General features: G+C 46.6%; 2 protein-coding genes and 1 long non-coding RNA gene across 15 annotated transcripts; 1 reads left to right on the top strand and 2 right to left on the bottom strand.

Moving 5' to 3' along the window:
• Nucleotides 1-95: 95 nt before the first annotated feature.
• On the top strand, nt 96-14,350 carry LOC6735531 (kinase D-interacting substrate of 220 kDa). Of its 11 annotated transcripts, XM_016168652.3 has the most exons (13): nt 97-234; nt 3,857-4,391; nt 7,815-7,949; nt 8,003-8,200; nt 8,260-11,024; nt 11,090-11,268; nt 11,325-11,560; nt 11,626-11,796; nt 11,855-12,079; nt 12,213-12,242; nt 12,373-12,469; nt 13,548-13,814; nt 13,879-14,350. In XM_016168652.3, exons 2-13 carry the CDS (start codon nt 3,924-3,926, stop codon nt 14,064-14,066), a joined length of 4,959 nt encoding a protein of 1,652 aa, XP_016028872.1. In that variant the 5' UTR covers nt 97-234; nt 3,857-3,923; the 3' UTR covers nt 14,067-14,350. The 11 variants fall into 11 exon arrangements, with proteins under 11 accessions (XP_016028876.1, XP_016028872.1, XP_044778321.1 ...); XM_016168656.3 differs by lacking the exon at nt 3,857-4,391 and having other exon boundaries at nt 96-234; XM_044922386.1 differs by lacking the exon at nt 12,213-12,242.
• Nucleotides 2,085-2,408, bottom strand: LOC27207802. 2 transcript variants are annotated; one of them, XR_001600569.3, is made up of 2 exons: nt 2,271-2,408; nt 2,085-2,200 (listed from the first exon to the last, which is right to left on the bottom strand). It is a non-coding gene; the product is annotated as an uncharacterized LOC27207802 (long non-coding RNA). The 2 variants fall into 2 exon arrangements; XR_001600570.3 differs by having other exon boundaries at nt 2,266-2,407.
• LOC6735532 (protein panoramix) lies at nt 14,287-16,297 on the bottom strand. Of its 2 annotated transcripts, none has more exons than XM_016181446.2 (2): nt 16,207-16,297; nt 14,287-16,082 (listed from the first exon to the last, which is right to left on the bottom strand). In XM_016181446.2, the coding sequence occupies exon 2, from the start codon at nt 15,990-15,992 to the stop codon at nt 14,370-14,372; it is 1,623 nt and encodes a 540-aa protein (XP_016028884.1). In that variant the 5' UTR covers nt 15,993-16,082; nt 16,207-16,297; the 3' UTR covers nt 14,287-14,369. The 2 variants fall into 2 exon arrangements, with proteins under 2 accessions (XP_016028884.1, XP_039147345.1); XM_039291411.2 differs by having other exon boundaries at nt 16,234-16,280.
• Nucleotides 16,298-16,521: the final 224 nt, after the last annotated feature.

The raw sequence follows: 16,521 nt of genomic DNA on the forward strand, positions 1-16,521 counted from the left end.
AATATTTTATCGACGTTTCAGTTGGCACCCACACACTGAGCCACCCGCACTCACACAGATACGGCTACGCGGATACAGATACATATACAGATACACGTGCGCTCAGCTGTTGTCGAGAGCTGCTCAGCTGTCGTTTGTTGTCATTCCGTCTCGAGATCCAGATCCCAGAAAATCCCAAGGATATACCCCGAAATCCGGACACGCAGATATATATGCCCTTGATCCAGTCGGCAGGTGAGCTATCAGGTTCTAGCCCGATCCGCTGAATATGCCGCATCACACAGGCTTCATTTTAATTTGTAGACACGACCGAATTCGATAATTATACAGTAGACTACTTTAGCAGTGGCCCATAAGTAGCCTCAAAATGTGCTAACAGATTGTACACTTAAATAGTTGACTTATTCTCCATCGTATTATTCACTCTTGAGTTTCCCACACACACACCAAAGTATACGTAGTTTACATAAATAAACTTAGAGACCTAGAACTTGCAATATACACACTTACAGTATAGACGCATTTATTTTTATAATAATAATAATCTATTCCGAGTCCCGCGCGAATTTCGCTTTCATCTAGCAGTCGTCACTAGTTGAATTTAGTTATTTGTTTACTTTTGAAGGGAGCGCTATCGGCTGTAGGTATTTATTTAAACTGTAATCTGTCATGTAATCCGTCATAATACCTTGAGTGCTCGTAAGTAAGGCACTCTTTATCTTTCCCCTTATCGTGCACTCCACATTTTGTATCCTCGAAGTGGGGAGGTAGCTTAAATGCGATCTAGATACACAATTTCAATACATCATCGTCAGTAATTGACCGCTCGTCAAATTTAATGTGCTAATTTGAACTGATCGTGCATTGATTTCTATATTTTTCCACAACGATCTTGTCAAGCGATGGAATCCAAATCCGTAAAGGTACTTGAGATCTTCTTTAAGCCAACCGCCTCACAATCATGTGCTAATTTGCGAGATAAATCAGACATTTGGCAATCATTGATCGCACCTGATTTCATCGATTGGAGTGTCTCAGTTTGTTTTCGTATCGTTCCGACATCTGACGGTAAGCTGCATAAATATATAGTGCAAAATCTTGAAGATGGTCGAAAGTGTTCCGGTGTATTCCATTTCGCGGTTCGTGGAATCGCATTTAGCCATATCAGCAAATGGCGAAAGACGCATCTCGAATTCCCGAGTGAGTGATTCAAATAAATTGGACGCACGAACTCCATTATGTATAGTTACATATATTTTCTTTACTCTCAGCGAATGACTGTTTTTTATCAAAGAATTTTGTATAATTACAATCCGTAGCATTAGTCACTACTATTGTGATGAGTAAATGTTTTTATGATCTAAAATTGGCTGATTAACATGCCAACCATGTTTTACGTCGTTTGAGAAGTGTTTAAAATTGGCCATCAAATGTTTGATAAGATAACACTTCTAATCCGCGTTGAGTGAGCTTCGCAGGTACGGCTACTTATTCTGCGATATAAATCACACAGGTTTATGTGCCCACAAATCAATTGTTTTATTTCCTATTTTAAACTTATAGAGTTACAAAAATAGAAACATTCTTAAAATTTGAGGATCTTTTTATTGTGTACATAAATTATGATGTTTAGAATGAGTTGTGATCATTGTTGTTAGTGCTTCTCCTTATCCATAAACAATGAGTAGCAATGAATAAGTTTCCTTGCCATGAGTGCGTTCTTGTCTGGTAAAACCTCGACAGACCTATTAATTATCAAGGGTATCGATTGCTTCGGTAGTTCTGGTAGTTCGTTTGCTTTTCGCTTTGTTTTCATTGCGACAGCCCCACATTCGCGCATCACGTGTGTGTCTGGACTGGGCACACACGCCTAGTTTGATAAACACCGCTGTTTTTGGGGTTACTGTTTTTGGTTTTATCAAAAAAGAAAATAAAGTGAAATAAAACAAAGGAGAGCCAGGAGAGCGATTGACGATTCTCTTTCTGCGCCAGCGATTTTGCCTCCAATTCCAATTCCATTTAGTTTTCCAGCAGAGCGCGCCGCGTGCGCTCCTCTAATCGTAATCGCTGTGTTTTCCATAATATTTGAAATAGATTGCAATCGCGGCATTCGCTAATTTGCCTAGACAAACTGAATATAATATATGTTGATCGTATAAATCACCCGATTCCTCCCGAAGATGCCCAGTTTTGTGTGAACCTTAAGGGGAAACGCAAATGTTTGTGCTGTAAAACTGATAAAAGATAAAGGTGTTCCGGGATTACCTCACCATTAACCGTTTGTAATCGCCATAACCATGCGGCGCACGCCCAAACTTCAGCTGGTGGGCCGTGCCTACTCGGAGATGTCGCCCCTGAATCCGGATCCGCTCACGGACTCCCCAACCACGAGCAGTGCTGGACAGGATCGGCGGGGCGATCAGAGCGGCTACGGCAGCATCTTTCCCTTCGGCCTCCTACGCGGCTCCTTCGGCCGCGGTGGTAATGCCAGCCAGGTGGGTTCAGCCGGCATATGCTACGTCCCAATGCCCAATGGCGACTGCTTATCGGATACTGCTCCATACATTTGCCGAAGCAGATTGCTTAACCGATAGCGCCATATGTTTGTTTTATCGTCACAATTAGTCGCGCCGTCGCGAATCACCCACACCCTTCAATATCAAGATATACTTTCGTGTATATTTAGAACACAAATTACTACCAACTGTCGATACGAATTCTACATCACTTGAAGGCCCAATCCCGAAAGTATGCTGTCTTTCAATAAAACAATTACCACAAACTGCGCCAAAAGGCAGTTAAAGGGGCTTTCGAAGCCAGCAAATGCGATTCCTCAAAGTAGGCAATATTATATAGATAATTACTCCTTTGACCCCATTTAGTATGAACAATCCTATAGGTAAGGATAATATGTAACCCTATAAAGTTTTAAGAGCACCCTCGAATTACCAAAAATCTTTGAAGATAACCGAATCTGTTCATCCCTTTCCGGTGTGAATCTCAACTTCTATTTGACTTTGGGGGAAATAAAAAGGTAATTAACACGATACGATAATCAGCGTGTGTTGTCTGTTGTTTATAAGGAAGCGGTTATATACAGGCCAGTATCCATTGCTTATCCGACTTATCAGACTATCCGTGCTGTTGTTTGCCCAATTAATGAAAACTAAATAGAGAGCGGATCGTTTGGTGCCCGTCGCCCAGGCATTTATACGATGCTTCCATGCAAAGTGCCGGCAGTTCACTGGCGGCACTCGATGCCCAACGTTCGTTTGACTCCAAATTGAATTTCGGCATACACACAAGTAGTATATCTTCTCCATCGATTGCAAGGCGGCCTTCAAGACGGAACTGAGCGGCGAGAGTTTGGCGAAGATGTTCAAATCCCGCCTAAAGACGAATCCGGGTGGGAGTGAGGTGTGTTCCGGGTGCAATGTGTCCGCGATAAGTGTAGTGCAATGTCAGAACTTAATAGCCGAGATGCGCTCCCTTACTATCAGCGAAACTAGCCGCAGATATCATGTGATAGCAAGAACAGTTGTCAGTTGCTGGGTATTAGGTGCGTCTTATCGGCCTGTCCGCCCTTCTTCTCTCTTTCCAAGGCAACCCTGGAGAAAAGCCGGCGTGATCGACAGATCCACCCCAATCCCCAATGAAATTGCATCAATCAGTCAATTATGAATCATTTAGGGAATGGCTTTCATTGCCATTCCGTTCAGTCAGCCTTAATTAGACCAAGACATGTCAGTCATAGTAGCATTAACAATTCCATAAAGCTAAACTGCCGTAGAGCGCAGAGCTTTCGTAGCGATTTAAGTCACGTAAATAATGATATACTAACTAAGCCACGTCCTAGATAAACGAGAGCACTAAGGCATCTCGCGATTGTCAGCGTAAACACAGAATAACCCAGATCAGCAGTGATGCCGAAAGATGGTCACTCACGTAAGCCACAAAAGAGGGCGTCCATCGCAGAGGAAACTCCGGTCTCCGATTCCACAACTCCAGCCACAACAGCATCACCCAGCTCACCCAGCAGAACCGCTGGCCACTCCACCATCGGTGCTCTGGTCAGCAACCTGCACCACCATGACATTCAGTCCCTGCACCAACCACTGCTGGAGAGCGAGGAGCGGGTGATAGTCGCGGTTAACCACAGGAATCCCCGCCAGCCACATCGGAGTTATGGGACCGAGCGGAAGCCGCACAGTTCCCTGCCCCGTTTCGTGATCAACATCGAGGAGGAGACGGATGCAGCGGTTGCTGCGGCTGAGGGAAAGGGCAGTCCCGCTCCCCACCAGGAGCACGAGGAGCACTCCAACCAGAGTCCTTCCCGCCGTTTCAGTCACTTCAATCTGGCCTTGCGTCGCTTCTCCCACATCCATGCCCACGTAAATGCCGATTATCCTGGCTAAGTTGGTGTTGTAACCTTGTTGCTCTACCGCTTGTTGGATCCTAACCCCCGAGATTGGCCTAACCCCATGTGTACATAGATACTCGATATTCACACACACACACACTGCCATCGACTAAAAACCAGTATGGGTCGCGTGCACCGCATCTAAAAATAAACATTCTAGTTGCAGTCGCTTCTTCGTTCCCGACTTTGGTTAACTGCTTCGCTCTGTGCCACTAATGTCCCAAGAATGGTTGTTCTTTCATTCTTCCACTCTGCTCGCACGCCCAAGACGGGTGCTTTGGTCCACAGTTGCGGGTAGCAAAATAGGTACTACTACCAGCACTCTGCATACTAAGTCGATGGATCCATCGATCACGAAGAACACCTAGCTGTGCCATTGCAATGCACCATTTTCAGTTGAAGGAGTGTTTTAATAGCCACAAAAACAAAGATGTTTAGATACAGTACCTTGAATGATATAGCCACTACATTCAAAAGGTTACAAAGGATTTGTAGTTTATGGATAGTACCTTTTAGAAAACGCTTTGCATTTAAGGTTGCCTAAGTTGATATTAATAATTTAAAGCGCTAATTAAATGCACATCATTTAAAACATGAAAAATGCTGCACAAAAGCAATTAAAACTATTCGTGAACTACGGTTGGGTGTCTGACAAATGTTTCGCTTATCAGCTGGAACTACTTGTACATGTAAATTCCTCTTCTTATATAACCCCATACACTATTGGTGTACCGGATGGTGTGATAGCACTTTGCTGATGTTCCTCTGGATTGTGATTCCTCTGACGCAGCGAAACTTAACCCATTACAATGTTACTATACAAACCCTCGACGCTGAGAATCCATTAGGCAAACTCAAGTGACGTGCGACTGCGACTCAATTGCAGCCACTCGAGTCGAGTCGGAAGACAAACATCCGAATTGGCCATCCATCGTTCATTTAACGTCTTCATCTTATCGATCGCGCTCAGTCAGTGTCGCCAGTACTTCTGGTACTTCGAGTACTCTCAGTATAAACCTATCGCCGCAAGTGACGCGTAATTATCGAGATACAGATACTTCGCACACCCCAAACTAATTAGCTGATTGGTTTGAATGGTTTAAAGGCCAAAGGATACGCCGTGCTGGAAGCCAATGGAGTCGGCGGGGCCAGCGGCCTGAGCACCAGTTCAAGTGAAACTCTTTGCGCAAGGCAGTGCGAGCATAACCAGACCCGATGTGGTGACCACAAAACCTGGTCGGTCAATCAGTCTTGGTGCAACGCTCGTGGCAGCAGGAGCGGCGGCCAAAAGCAACAGCTCCAAAATCGGCAAACACGTTTCGAGTGTCCAATTACAATTCGTTTACCACATTTGCGGCACGAAGCGCGGGCCACCAGCAATAAGCCAGCGCTTAAGTGGCCAACGTATCTCGGCCAAAAAAAAGCACCCACATCGAGCGTAATCGGCCAGAAAACAGCGATGCTCGCTTCGGGTCGCGTGTAAACCTAAAATCGCACTGTCCGGCAGCAAAACGCTTGATAACCCAGTTGTCTCAGACGTCGACGGGCCACCAAGGCGACAGGTTGCATCGGAAAACAGCAGCAGCAGGAAAAGTGCGCAGTGTACGCCGCAGCACGGCCAGAAAGCAAATACCCGGCGGAATTAATTTGTCAATTAACTGGCAGCGCGGAAAAGTGGCATACAGCTAAAAAATAAAAAAAAAAAATACAATAAAAAACACAAAGCTACAAGGAAAAATGCAGAAATAATATGCACATACAGTGAGAGTGTGTGTCTGGCGAAGCTAGTGATCTGTGGCAAACCGGTGCGGAGAATGCCGAGTTTTATCAGCCCGACGCACGTACAACAGACCGCGAATAAAGCCAAATAGTATACAATTTATCAAATCACAATCAAAATCAAAGTCAAAACTGCAGAGCGGAGTGTGTGGAACGAGTGGTGGTCAGCTGACAAGATGAAACTATCCAAGAGCTTCGATGAATTGATTCTCAATGCCTCGCGATTGAGTTTGAACAACTTGCGATCGCCGGCGAAGAAAAAGGGGAAAAATGTAAAGTATTCGCTGATTTAATTAGTCGGGGGTATTAGAACCACACTTCATTTCAGTTAATTGGGCTTTGGCAAAAAGGTTCTCCTGTTTTAATGGGAACTACCACTGCATGGGCGAAAAACGCAGAGATAAAAATATAAATAAACATATTCGAGACTAATAAAACTTACTCACGCGCCACACACACTCGCCATCGTAAATTGGAGCTATCTGAATAATCTTGTGTCTATCTATTCCTTTCGGCCAGACAACTCCGCGCTGATACGCCATTACTTGACGCGTTCCTAGGGTGCTTAAAGTCAGCAATTAGATCTAACATAAGTCTAAGTCAAAGGCGGTACTTTGTTTGCCAATAAATATACCTATGCCTGTATCTATTGATATTTAGATATTTACTTCCCTTCGTTATGCCCGAGTGCATTTTAACACCTCGAATGAAACCCAAACCCATGGCGAAGGCGAATGATCCAAATCTGAATACAACCAGAGCGACCGACTTGGCCCGCCAATAAGCAACCAGGCATATTGCTAATGGTTTATTGATCCAATTGTATGTTTCGTTTCTCGAACGAGCGAAGGTTCTACACAATTAATTAGAATAGGCAAATAAAAAATAAATTAAAGCCAAGCCACTGCAGTGCGTGTGGGACGGAACGCTGCTTGGCAATTGTTCAAATAACAAATAAGGCAATCTGTGACGTTATCGTTAAGATGAGCGATTACCTGACCATACGAGTGTCTATTTACCCAGGGACCACGACATCAGATTCGTCTGGGGAGTCGCTTGTGTTAGATGGCATGTGTCCCAGGAATTGCCCGTTGATATTTTTAGAAAGCTCCTTTGTATTTGATTTCTTGGAGAACTGATTATTTCCACAATTACCCATCGATGATTGGCGGTGGTGGCTTTTTTATAACCCGCATAATTTCTTTATTGGCCCTAAAGCTCGATGAGTCAATCATGGACCTGTGGATAATTTTGGCAGCACACCATTATTTAGCACTAAGATAAACTATTTTTCTGTATGTGTAAGAATAATTGCTTCCTAATGTTGTGGTTCCTTTGGCTTAAACTAAGCATGCACAATGTTCAACTTTGACCCCTGGAGACAACTGAAGTCTCTAATTGATGTCCTCTATTTCCCCCCACCAAAGTTACAACATTTTCAAATATGAGTTATGGTTTCTATCTCTTAATTGCTTCCTAACACGAATAACTGGTACAAGTTTTGCTAAAACTAAACGGTTTTTATTTGCATGAAGTTTGTTTCGGTTTTTGAGTGAGAATATGAATTGCGACAATACATTTGGAAACCCATTAATACCATCAACTCTTTGTTCAGAACATAAATCGCTTCGGAGACTCCATGGGTTCGCTGGGACATCGTGCCTTGTTGCAGTACATCGATAATAATGATATATCCGGTCTGCGCGCCATTTTGGACAGCCGTCATCTTACCATCGATGATCGGGACGAGGTGAGTCCCTTTAAGCTAAATAGAAACTTGACTCTATTCCGAATCTCTTATAGAATGCCACCACGGTGTTGATGGTAGTTGCTGGACGAGGCTTGACTGCCTTTGTCCGCGAGTTCCTGGCCCGTGGTGCCGATGTTCAAGCGGAGGATCTGGACAACTGGACGGCACTGTTGTGTGCCTCCCGCAACGGGCACCTAGATGTTGTCCAACTGCTTCTGGACCATGGCGCAGAAGTGGAGCATCGCGATATGGTAAGTCTTCTGCTCCACATACATTTCTGAATCCGTCTTATTCGTAAACTTTTCTACAGGGTGGCTGGACCAGTTTGATGTGGGCGGCTTATCGCGGACACACGGAGCTGGTGCGCCTTCTGCTGGACAAAGGAGCCGATGGCAATGCCCATGGTAACTACCACCTGGGCGCCCTGTTGTGGGCGGCGGGCCGTGGCTACAAGGACATCGTGGAGCTGCTGGTGCAACGCGGCGCTAAAGTGAACGTGGGTGATAAGTACGGAACCACAGCCCTGGTGTGGGCATGCCGGCGCGGAAACGTTGAGATTGTGGATACTTTACTTAAGGCGGGAGCCAATGTGGACACCGCTGGCATGTATTCATGGACGCCACTGCTCGTTGCAGCCGCCGGCGGCCATACAGATTGCGTTAGTTCCATTCTCGAGAAGAAACCAAATGTAAATGCCTTGGACAAGGATGGAATGACTGCCCTGTGCATAGCGAGTCGAGAGGGTTTCCAGGATATTGCCGCCTCCCTTATTGCGGCTGGTGCCTACATAAATATCCAGGATCGCGGAGCAGATACACCGCTCATCCATGCCGTTAAAGCAGGACATCGAACTGTGGTCGAGGCTTTGCTCAAGAAACATGCCGATGTGGATATACAGGGAAAGGATCGCAAGACGGCCATTTACACCGCGGTGGAGAAAGGACATACGCCGATTGTTAAGCTCCTGTTGGCCACCAATCCCGACCTCGAATCCGCCACCAAGGATGGCGACACTCCGCTGCTGAGAGCTGTCAGAAATCGCAACTTGGAGATTGTGCACTTGTTGCTAGATCGAAAGGCCAAGGTGACCGCTAGCGATAAAAGGGGCGACACCTGCCTGCACATCGCAATGCGGGCGAGGAGCAAGACAATTGTGGAGGCCCTCCTGCGTAATCCCAAGCACAGTCAGCTTTTGTATAGAGCCAACAAAGCTGGGGAAACGCCCTACAACATTGACTCCCTACACCAGAAGACCATATTGGGTCAAGTGTTTGGCGCCAGACGTCTGAACACCAACGAGGACTCCGAGGGAATGCTGGGCTACGAACTGTACTCCTCGGCCTTGGCGGATGTGCTCAGTGAGCCGACATTAACCACTCCCATTACCGTTGGACTCTACGCCAAATGGGGCAGTGGAAAGAGTTTCCTGCTAAATAAGCTGCGCGACGAGATGAACAACTTTGCGCGCCAGTGGGCGGAACCACCGATTCGAACCAGTGGCCTGCTCTTCATCGTCTGTCTTCATGTGGCATTGCTCATTGGAACTATTGTGGGACTGAGCACCTGGTCAGCGGTTGTGGGCGTGTCGGCGGCAGTCGGCTTCTTGCTGCTCGCCTATCTGCTCCTGGCAGCTGTTAGATACTGCAATTACCAGATGGACATGCAGTGGGCCTACTCTGTGCAACACGGTCTGGAGAAGAGAATGACGAGATTGCGCTTGATACTTCAGGTGGCCTTTTGCCATCCCCCGGGACCCCAATCGGATTCACAGGCAAAGCCCGTTCGGTTCCACTTTGCGGAGGCCAACAGCGCTTCGCCCACAGGTGATGGAGCAGTGGCTCATATGCTGGCCGCTCTCTTAGATGCTATAGAATCTCACTACGGATGGCTGGCCACGCGATTGTACCGAGCCTTCCGTCCAAAGTGCTTGAAAGTGGATGTTGGCTGGCGTTGGCGACGCATGTGCTGCATACCAATCGTTTTGATCTTTGAATTTGCTCTTGTCACCGTGGTTACTGGCATCTCTCTTACCGTGGCATACTTCACGTTTGCCGATGAGAAAGATAAGGAACAGATATTGGTGGCTCTCTATGTAATTGCTGCCGTGATGGGCACGCTGATCTGTACGCATCTCCATGTCCTGGCCAAGGTGTTTGTATCCCTGTTCACCTCTCACATCCGAGTACTAAAAAGGGCAGTTCGGTCCAGTGAGTCGGCTCCATTGACTATGCTGGGTGCCGAGGTGGCCGTGATGACGGACATGGTCAAGTGCCTCGATGCATTCACCAATCAGCAGAGCCGCTTAGTTGGTGTGATCGACGCCTTGGATTCCTGCGATACGGAGAGAATTCTCACTCTTCTGAATGCGGTGCAAACGCTTCTATCTTCACCTAACCGACCATTTGTTTTGCTCATTTCTGTGGATCCCCATGTCATAGCCAAAGCAGCGGAGGCTAATAGTCGACGACTCTTCACGGAGGGCGGAATCGGAGGACATGACTTCCTGAGAAACTTGGTGCATCTGCCTGTTTATCTGCAAAACTCCGGACTGAGAAAGGTGCAACGAGCCCAGATGACAGCACTGCTCTTCAAGAGAAGTGGCGGAGGAGATTACCAGACAGACGATGGACCCACATTGGGTCACTCTGTATCCGCTCGTCGACTGTCCAACGCCTCTGAGATAATCTCCAGTCAGGAGAAGCTGCGCGGGCCCGCCCGAGGAGGTGGTGGAAAGAAGCTGCGTCTCTCCGAATCCGTGGCCAGTTCTACTGGTTCCAATCTCCATCGCCTGGGTCAGAATCCCCAGACCGTGCTCGATCTATCGCGCATTGTGCTCACGGATGATTACTTCAGCGATGTCAATCCACGCAGTATGCGTCGCCTAATGAACGTGATCTACATCACGGTGCGCTTGCTAAAGGCCTTCCAGATTGAGTTCAGCTGGTATCGCCTGAGTTCTTGGATCAATCTCACTGAGCAGTGGCCCTTGAGAGCAAGTATGATAGTGCTGCATCACGATCAGTTCATGGACGGCAATGCTGATGAGAGTGTATCGCTGCAAAGTGTTTACGAGAAGTGAGTTTAAGACCTTAATCGTGATTTCATTTAGAAAGAATCTTATGTCTACTTCAATCCTTTAGATTGCGACCCAAACTCGCTTACTTGAGAGAAGCTGCTCCACTTCTGGAGTTGGATAGAGATGAACGAAAGCTCGACGCCTTCCTGCAGCTGCACAAATCAGATTTACTCGTGGCGGATCTCCGCATCTTCTTGCCCTTCACCATTAATCTGGATCCCTACTTAAGAAAGGTCTTAAAGGGTGAGTTATAATAAAAATAAAACTCTGGCGCAAACTAAATAGTATTTACTTTTCAGAGGATCAGCAAACCATCGAGGACGAGGGCTCCCTAGTGATACAAGCAAGGCCCAGCGTTTCCAATACTATGCGTCAATTCCCAGCACCCACCACTTATGTGCCTTCGCCGCAGGCTTATCCACCCTACCAAATGTTCCAGAACGAGTATCCTGCCAATGAGTTACGCTCCAGGAATCTCAGCACGAGCACAGAACCTGTCACCCCACTTATTAACTCACCTAGTGATTCGTTTGGTGTAAGTGATTTGAGTTTAAATTTATAGAAACATAGGCTTAAATGAATGTTTTTCATTTACTACAGGACGATATCCTGCAAACCAAGCTGACCGATCTGACCGTTGAGGGAGTCATCAGCCTGCTGGATCGGATTGAGGACATGAAACCAGCGTTGCCCAAACTAGCGCCCGTGCTCCGCGAGAATGCAATCAATGGACGTGTGCTGAAACACTGCGATATGCCGGATCTGAAATCGGTAAGGTGTTACTATCATTTTAAAGTTTCTTCCGTATTAATCGACGAGTTACGAACAGGTTTTGGGCCTGAGCTTTGGCCACTGGGAGCTGTTCCGCCTGCTGATCACCACGTTGCGGGAATGCGAGCGATTGCCACGGAAGCAGCAGCGTCAGCAGCAGCAACCGGGTGCGTTGGAGGCACCATCGAATGTCCCGATGATTAAGGATGTGACGGATGCCCTGATGCAGCCACCCAGAGAGTCCCTCTCGCGAAAGAACTCCGTCAGTCATATGGAGAAGCAGGTAAGGCGAGCCATCAAAAGTCTTAGAATTGTAGGATCGGAAAGTTGTATATTCAAAAGAACGATTCGCTCTAACTCATGTGCTTTGATCTATTCTTATTCCGACCATTTTAACAATCCGATATGAAATGCAGTCAAAAGTGCATGACTACGAGTATCTGCAGGTAAAGCTCAGACACTAAGCGACACAGACTGAAACCCAAAATTCCAAGCCAACATTTGTGCAATTCCATAACAGATCAATATCAAATGCCTTAGTAAATCCATTAGCTAATGAGTTTCATCTATTGCCAGGTCACGCTGGAGGAGCAGATGATCTGCGGCACCTTGCAGACTCTGAATGAGGAGGCGTACGAGGATGTGGCCAGTAGCGAGCGACCGAGTCCCACAGGTGAGATGTTGGCGGCAGTCGCACAACTGCAATTAGCACCCATCCGCGAGTCCTCCGAATTCGGATCGCCTTCCGACGATCAGAAGCAGTACGGGGTCAAGATAAGCAACAACAACAACAACCAGTACTTGCATGCGGAGTACAACCGGAGCGTCAGCTCGCATTCCCTGCAGAGTCTGAGCACTCTGGTGGGTGCACCCGTTGGTCATGGTGGTTCAGGTGGCAGTCACCTGCACCTGGGCAATGGTAACGATCTGAGCGATAGCACGCTCGATCTAATGCATGTAGACTCGGTGTATGGTGGTGGTGGTGGAGGTGGTTATCATCGGGCATCGCGCCAGATCTCGATAAGCAGCGAGCTGCTGCACGAGTCCAGTTCCTTGCCCATGGTGGTGGTCATTCCCAATGCCTCGGGCGAGCAGGCCTACGATGACACCAAGCTCTGAGTGGCATGGGGCTAACGACTGCACTTGGACACCTATTTAAGCTGCATGGGGTTGAGTCGTACTTACGTTTTAAAGTCTGACAAACTGAACCATTTTGATGGCTGGACCAAAAACCAATATCATATCATCCGAAACACGATTTCTCGTATTACTTGTTTTATTCTTGCTTTGGCCTAGCTTTGATTCGGTCAGTATTATTGGCAATTACTAATACTTGAGTTGTGCGATTACTAAATCATTCCAATGTTTATATGCCGAAGATTAGTTATTAATTATTTGCCACACATCCCACACAAACACACACACACGATATATTTAAAATTGTTAATCGCCCACAACACATGAACAACTAACCTAATGGTATTCTAACCACTCCACTAAATCCTATGTCTATCCCTAGCGTTAGATGAAGCATCAAATAAATGATAAATCTTATGAACAACTCGTTACCTCTTGCATTTTATTGAGCTTTCTATCTGTGTTTATGTTACGCCTTTAACCTTTGTTCTGAGTTAATTGGTTGCTTTAATTCACGTGGTTAACATACATATATGTTGGGGAATAGCACCCTTTGCGATGGGTAATCCCTCCAAGAACCCTAACTTAATCTTCCTCATCCCTATGATTTTTAGAACTCGACACACCGACTGCCGGAGCAGCAATGACGACCCCATTGCTCGGTGCCTCCGGCTCTGTGCCAGCGCCGTCAGGTCGGGAATCTATTTTAAAGCAGCAGGGAAGCGTCAAAGCCGACAAGCGAGTATCGATTCAACAAACGGCGACCAGCAACAACAACAACAATAATAGTACCAAGCTAACGCCAAATGTCGAGTATGTTTCCGAACGCCAGCCGGAAGTCCAAGGTGCCGGCAAGCGCTTGACAACCAAGCCGCCACCAGGTAATGTTTGTTAACCAAATCTAAAGCCAAAACCCGTTCTTAATAATATGCTAATCCTTAATAGGACCTCGACCCGCCTCGCTGATCATCACCAGAAACGATTCCAACTCACAGTTCCAGCTGCTGCGCTCCTCCTCAGTGGACTACGACGACGTGGAGGCCCAGGACCACCGGACCACGATAAGGACCACTCTGCTGGAACAGCAGGAGGAAGAGGAATCAGCCCCGTTCGTCTTTACAGTGCGAAAATGACACAATCTTCTCTACTAGGTGAAACCAGCCAATGAGATGGCCATTTAGTGCCAGCTACGCTTAGTTACAAATTAGTTCTAACGCAATTAGCTAATAACTGGAGGACTTTGTGGAAACTCTGCCTTTTGGGTTACACAATGATGTAGTTGTATAGACGGTACGCTAAGAAAAGACACTTTGTTTGCAAGTCCTGGTTGTAAGTCACAGAAAACACAACTTGTTATAAATGTATAATGCATGTGCATCCTTATATTATATAAAGAAAATGAAAGTGGGTTGTTGGATTAGACAGTGTATTGAATACTATGGCTGTCGGCCCTTTATTATTGCCAGAGCAGGTGCCAATGCCTTGGAGAGCTTGACGGCCATGGTGGCACTAGGCAATGTTTGGTAGATCTCCTGCAGGGCTAACATAACGTTCGACTGATGCTGAGTCAGGTTCATGGGGTCGAAGTGGGGATTCTGCCAGAAGGCTCCATTCGGCGTGCTCTCCAAGCGAGCCTGTGTGCCAGCATCGCGGGAAGCGGTTCTGCGCTCCGTTTGCGTAGCTGCATTCTTATACAGCGTTGCCGTTTCTTGTTCCTCTGTCGGAGCCAGGCCCCGCTCAAGTTGCTCTTTCTTCAGCTTAAGGATTCGCTGCGATGGCTTAACTGTGCTCTGGAGCTCCTTGAGCCGCGCCACATCGATGCCCAGTAGACGCAGCAACCTCTTAGTAGCATGAGGAACTGTTTCCAAGCCCCATTTAGCCAAATCAATTCTGGTTCCGGGCGTGGAGTTGAACTTGTAGACCACATTCATGTTATTGCAAATTGGCGAAGGATTCTCAAAGCAATCCTGGTTCCTAAAGGACTCATTAACAGGGAGCTTGCAGATGGTGTCCACCATGTGGAATTCCCGTGGCTCATCTTTGTTGGCCTTCTGCTGGATCTGTTCCAGCACCAACTCCGCACGTGCGACGGCCAGACTACGCTTGTCTGCCTTGGACAGATTCGCAGTGTTGGGTTCAACCTGGGGCGGCTTTCGCTCTATAAGATTGGAGAATTTAATAGGTCGGATGTAATGCTCATCAGGCCGCACTGGAATGTAATCCAATTCTGCATCCTGAAGTTTCATCTCCTTCGAACTCTCATTCTGCGAACTGACACTACCTCTTCGGTTCTTATATTTCTTGCGAACTCGATAATCGCAATCCAACGGGTTTCTATCGTCTGCATTCTCGTCCGGCGAACTGGCGCTGTGATTTCGTTTCCTGGACTCCTCCTGGTGTTTATTGGACCGATGGGACCGCTCCTTCTTGTGTTTCTTTTTCTTATGCTTAACCTTGCTGTTTTCAGCTGTCATTTCCAACATCTTCAGAATTTCTCGTTTCTGTGCAATAAGATCAGCTGCCTCCGGATCATCTATGGGCATATCATTCTGCGTGAGACTGAGTTGTTCGTCTGGTACAAGCGTCTTGGCGGCCTGAAGACTGAACAAATCCATGTCGTCCAAGTTCTCGCGTTTCGAAAATTCGCTGGGAAGCAATTTGAGGGTACGACTGCCCTGCCCAACGGAGTCCAACGTCACATTAGACTTTACATCGGCAGGGGTCTGCAAGGTTTCCGGGGAATTAATCACGAATGGGTCAGCCAGCAAGCTATCCAACAAGGCATCGGCATCTTCTTTGATCTTGTGCTTCGGCTCCGGTTCACTGGCGTCTAGGGACGCCTGTAGATGTTCGTCCGAAGACGGCGTCACCGAGTGGTGGACAAGTTCACCATCCTCAGGATCGCTGTTCCAACCTGATGCGGACATAGGGACTCCGCAGGCAAACGCATGCGGCGGAGTCTCGCCTGTGCCCTCCCGTAGCGGAGTGTCCTCATCCTCGTGAATGCCACTTTCCACGTTGTTTTCCACTTTGACCTCTAACTTGATCGGAGCGTCCATGACATCAAATCGCCTTTTCACTAATCTTATCCACAAATGAAATTAGACACCTTTGAATTTGTCCACCAAATGTTAGCTGATGCTGCAGTTCTAGAGATGGCAAATTAAAATATTTTTAGTAAGTCTATTTTTACAAGCCCTTTTCTTCCCATTATTTGTTTTCCAGTGTTATTTTAAATTTATTGAAATAGAACATAAAATTATGAGGCCTTGCTTTTTTAAATGTTTTCCCTGTTTTTACACGGCTCTGGAGTTGCCATCCCACTTTCTATACAGTTAGTTACAGTTACAATCGATGCACCTGTTGATATATCGATAGCGCCATGTCGGAAACTCACCTCAGCTGTTATCGACTAGCTAATTTAACAAACGTTTTGTCAATTAAAAGTTATATTACAACATGTACAGTGGATGTTTTAATTAGGAGTCATAAGAAAGCAATTTGATGTCAATTAATTAACAATACCCCCTGAAAAAGAATTTAAAATCTTCAATAGCGACTACAAGCAGATTGAGTGTAAATAAAAAC

Source organism: Drosophila simulans, chromosome 2R (genome assembly GCF_016746395.2).
Source record: "Drosophila simulans strain w501 chromosome 2R, Prin_Dsim_3.1, whole genome shotgun sequence".
NCBI lineage: Eukaryota > Metazoa > Arthropoda > Insecta > Diptera > Drosophilidae > Drosophila > Drosophila simulans.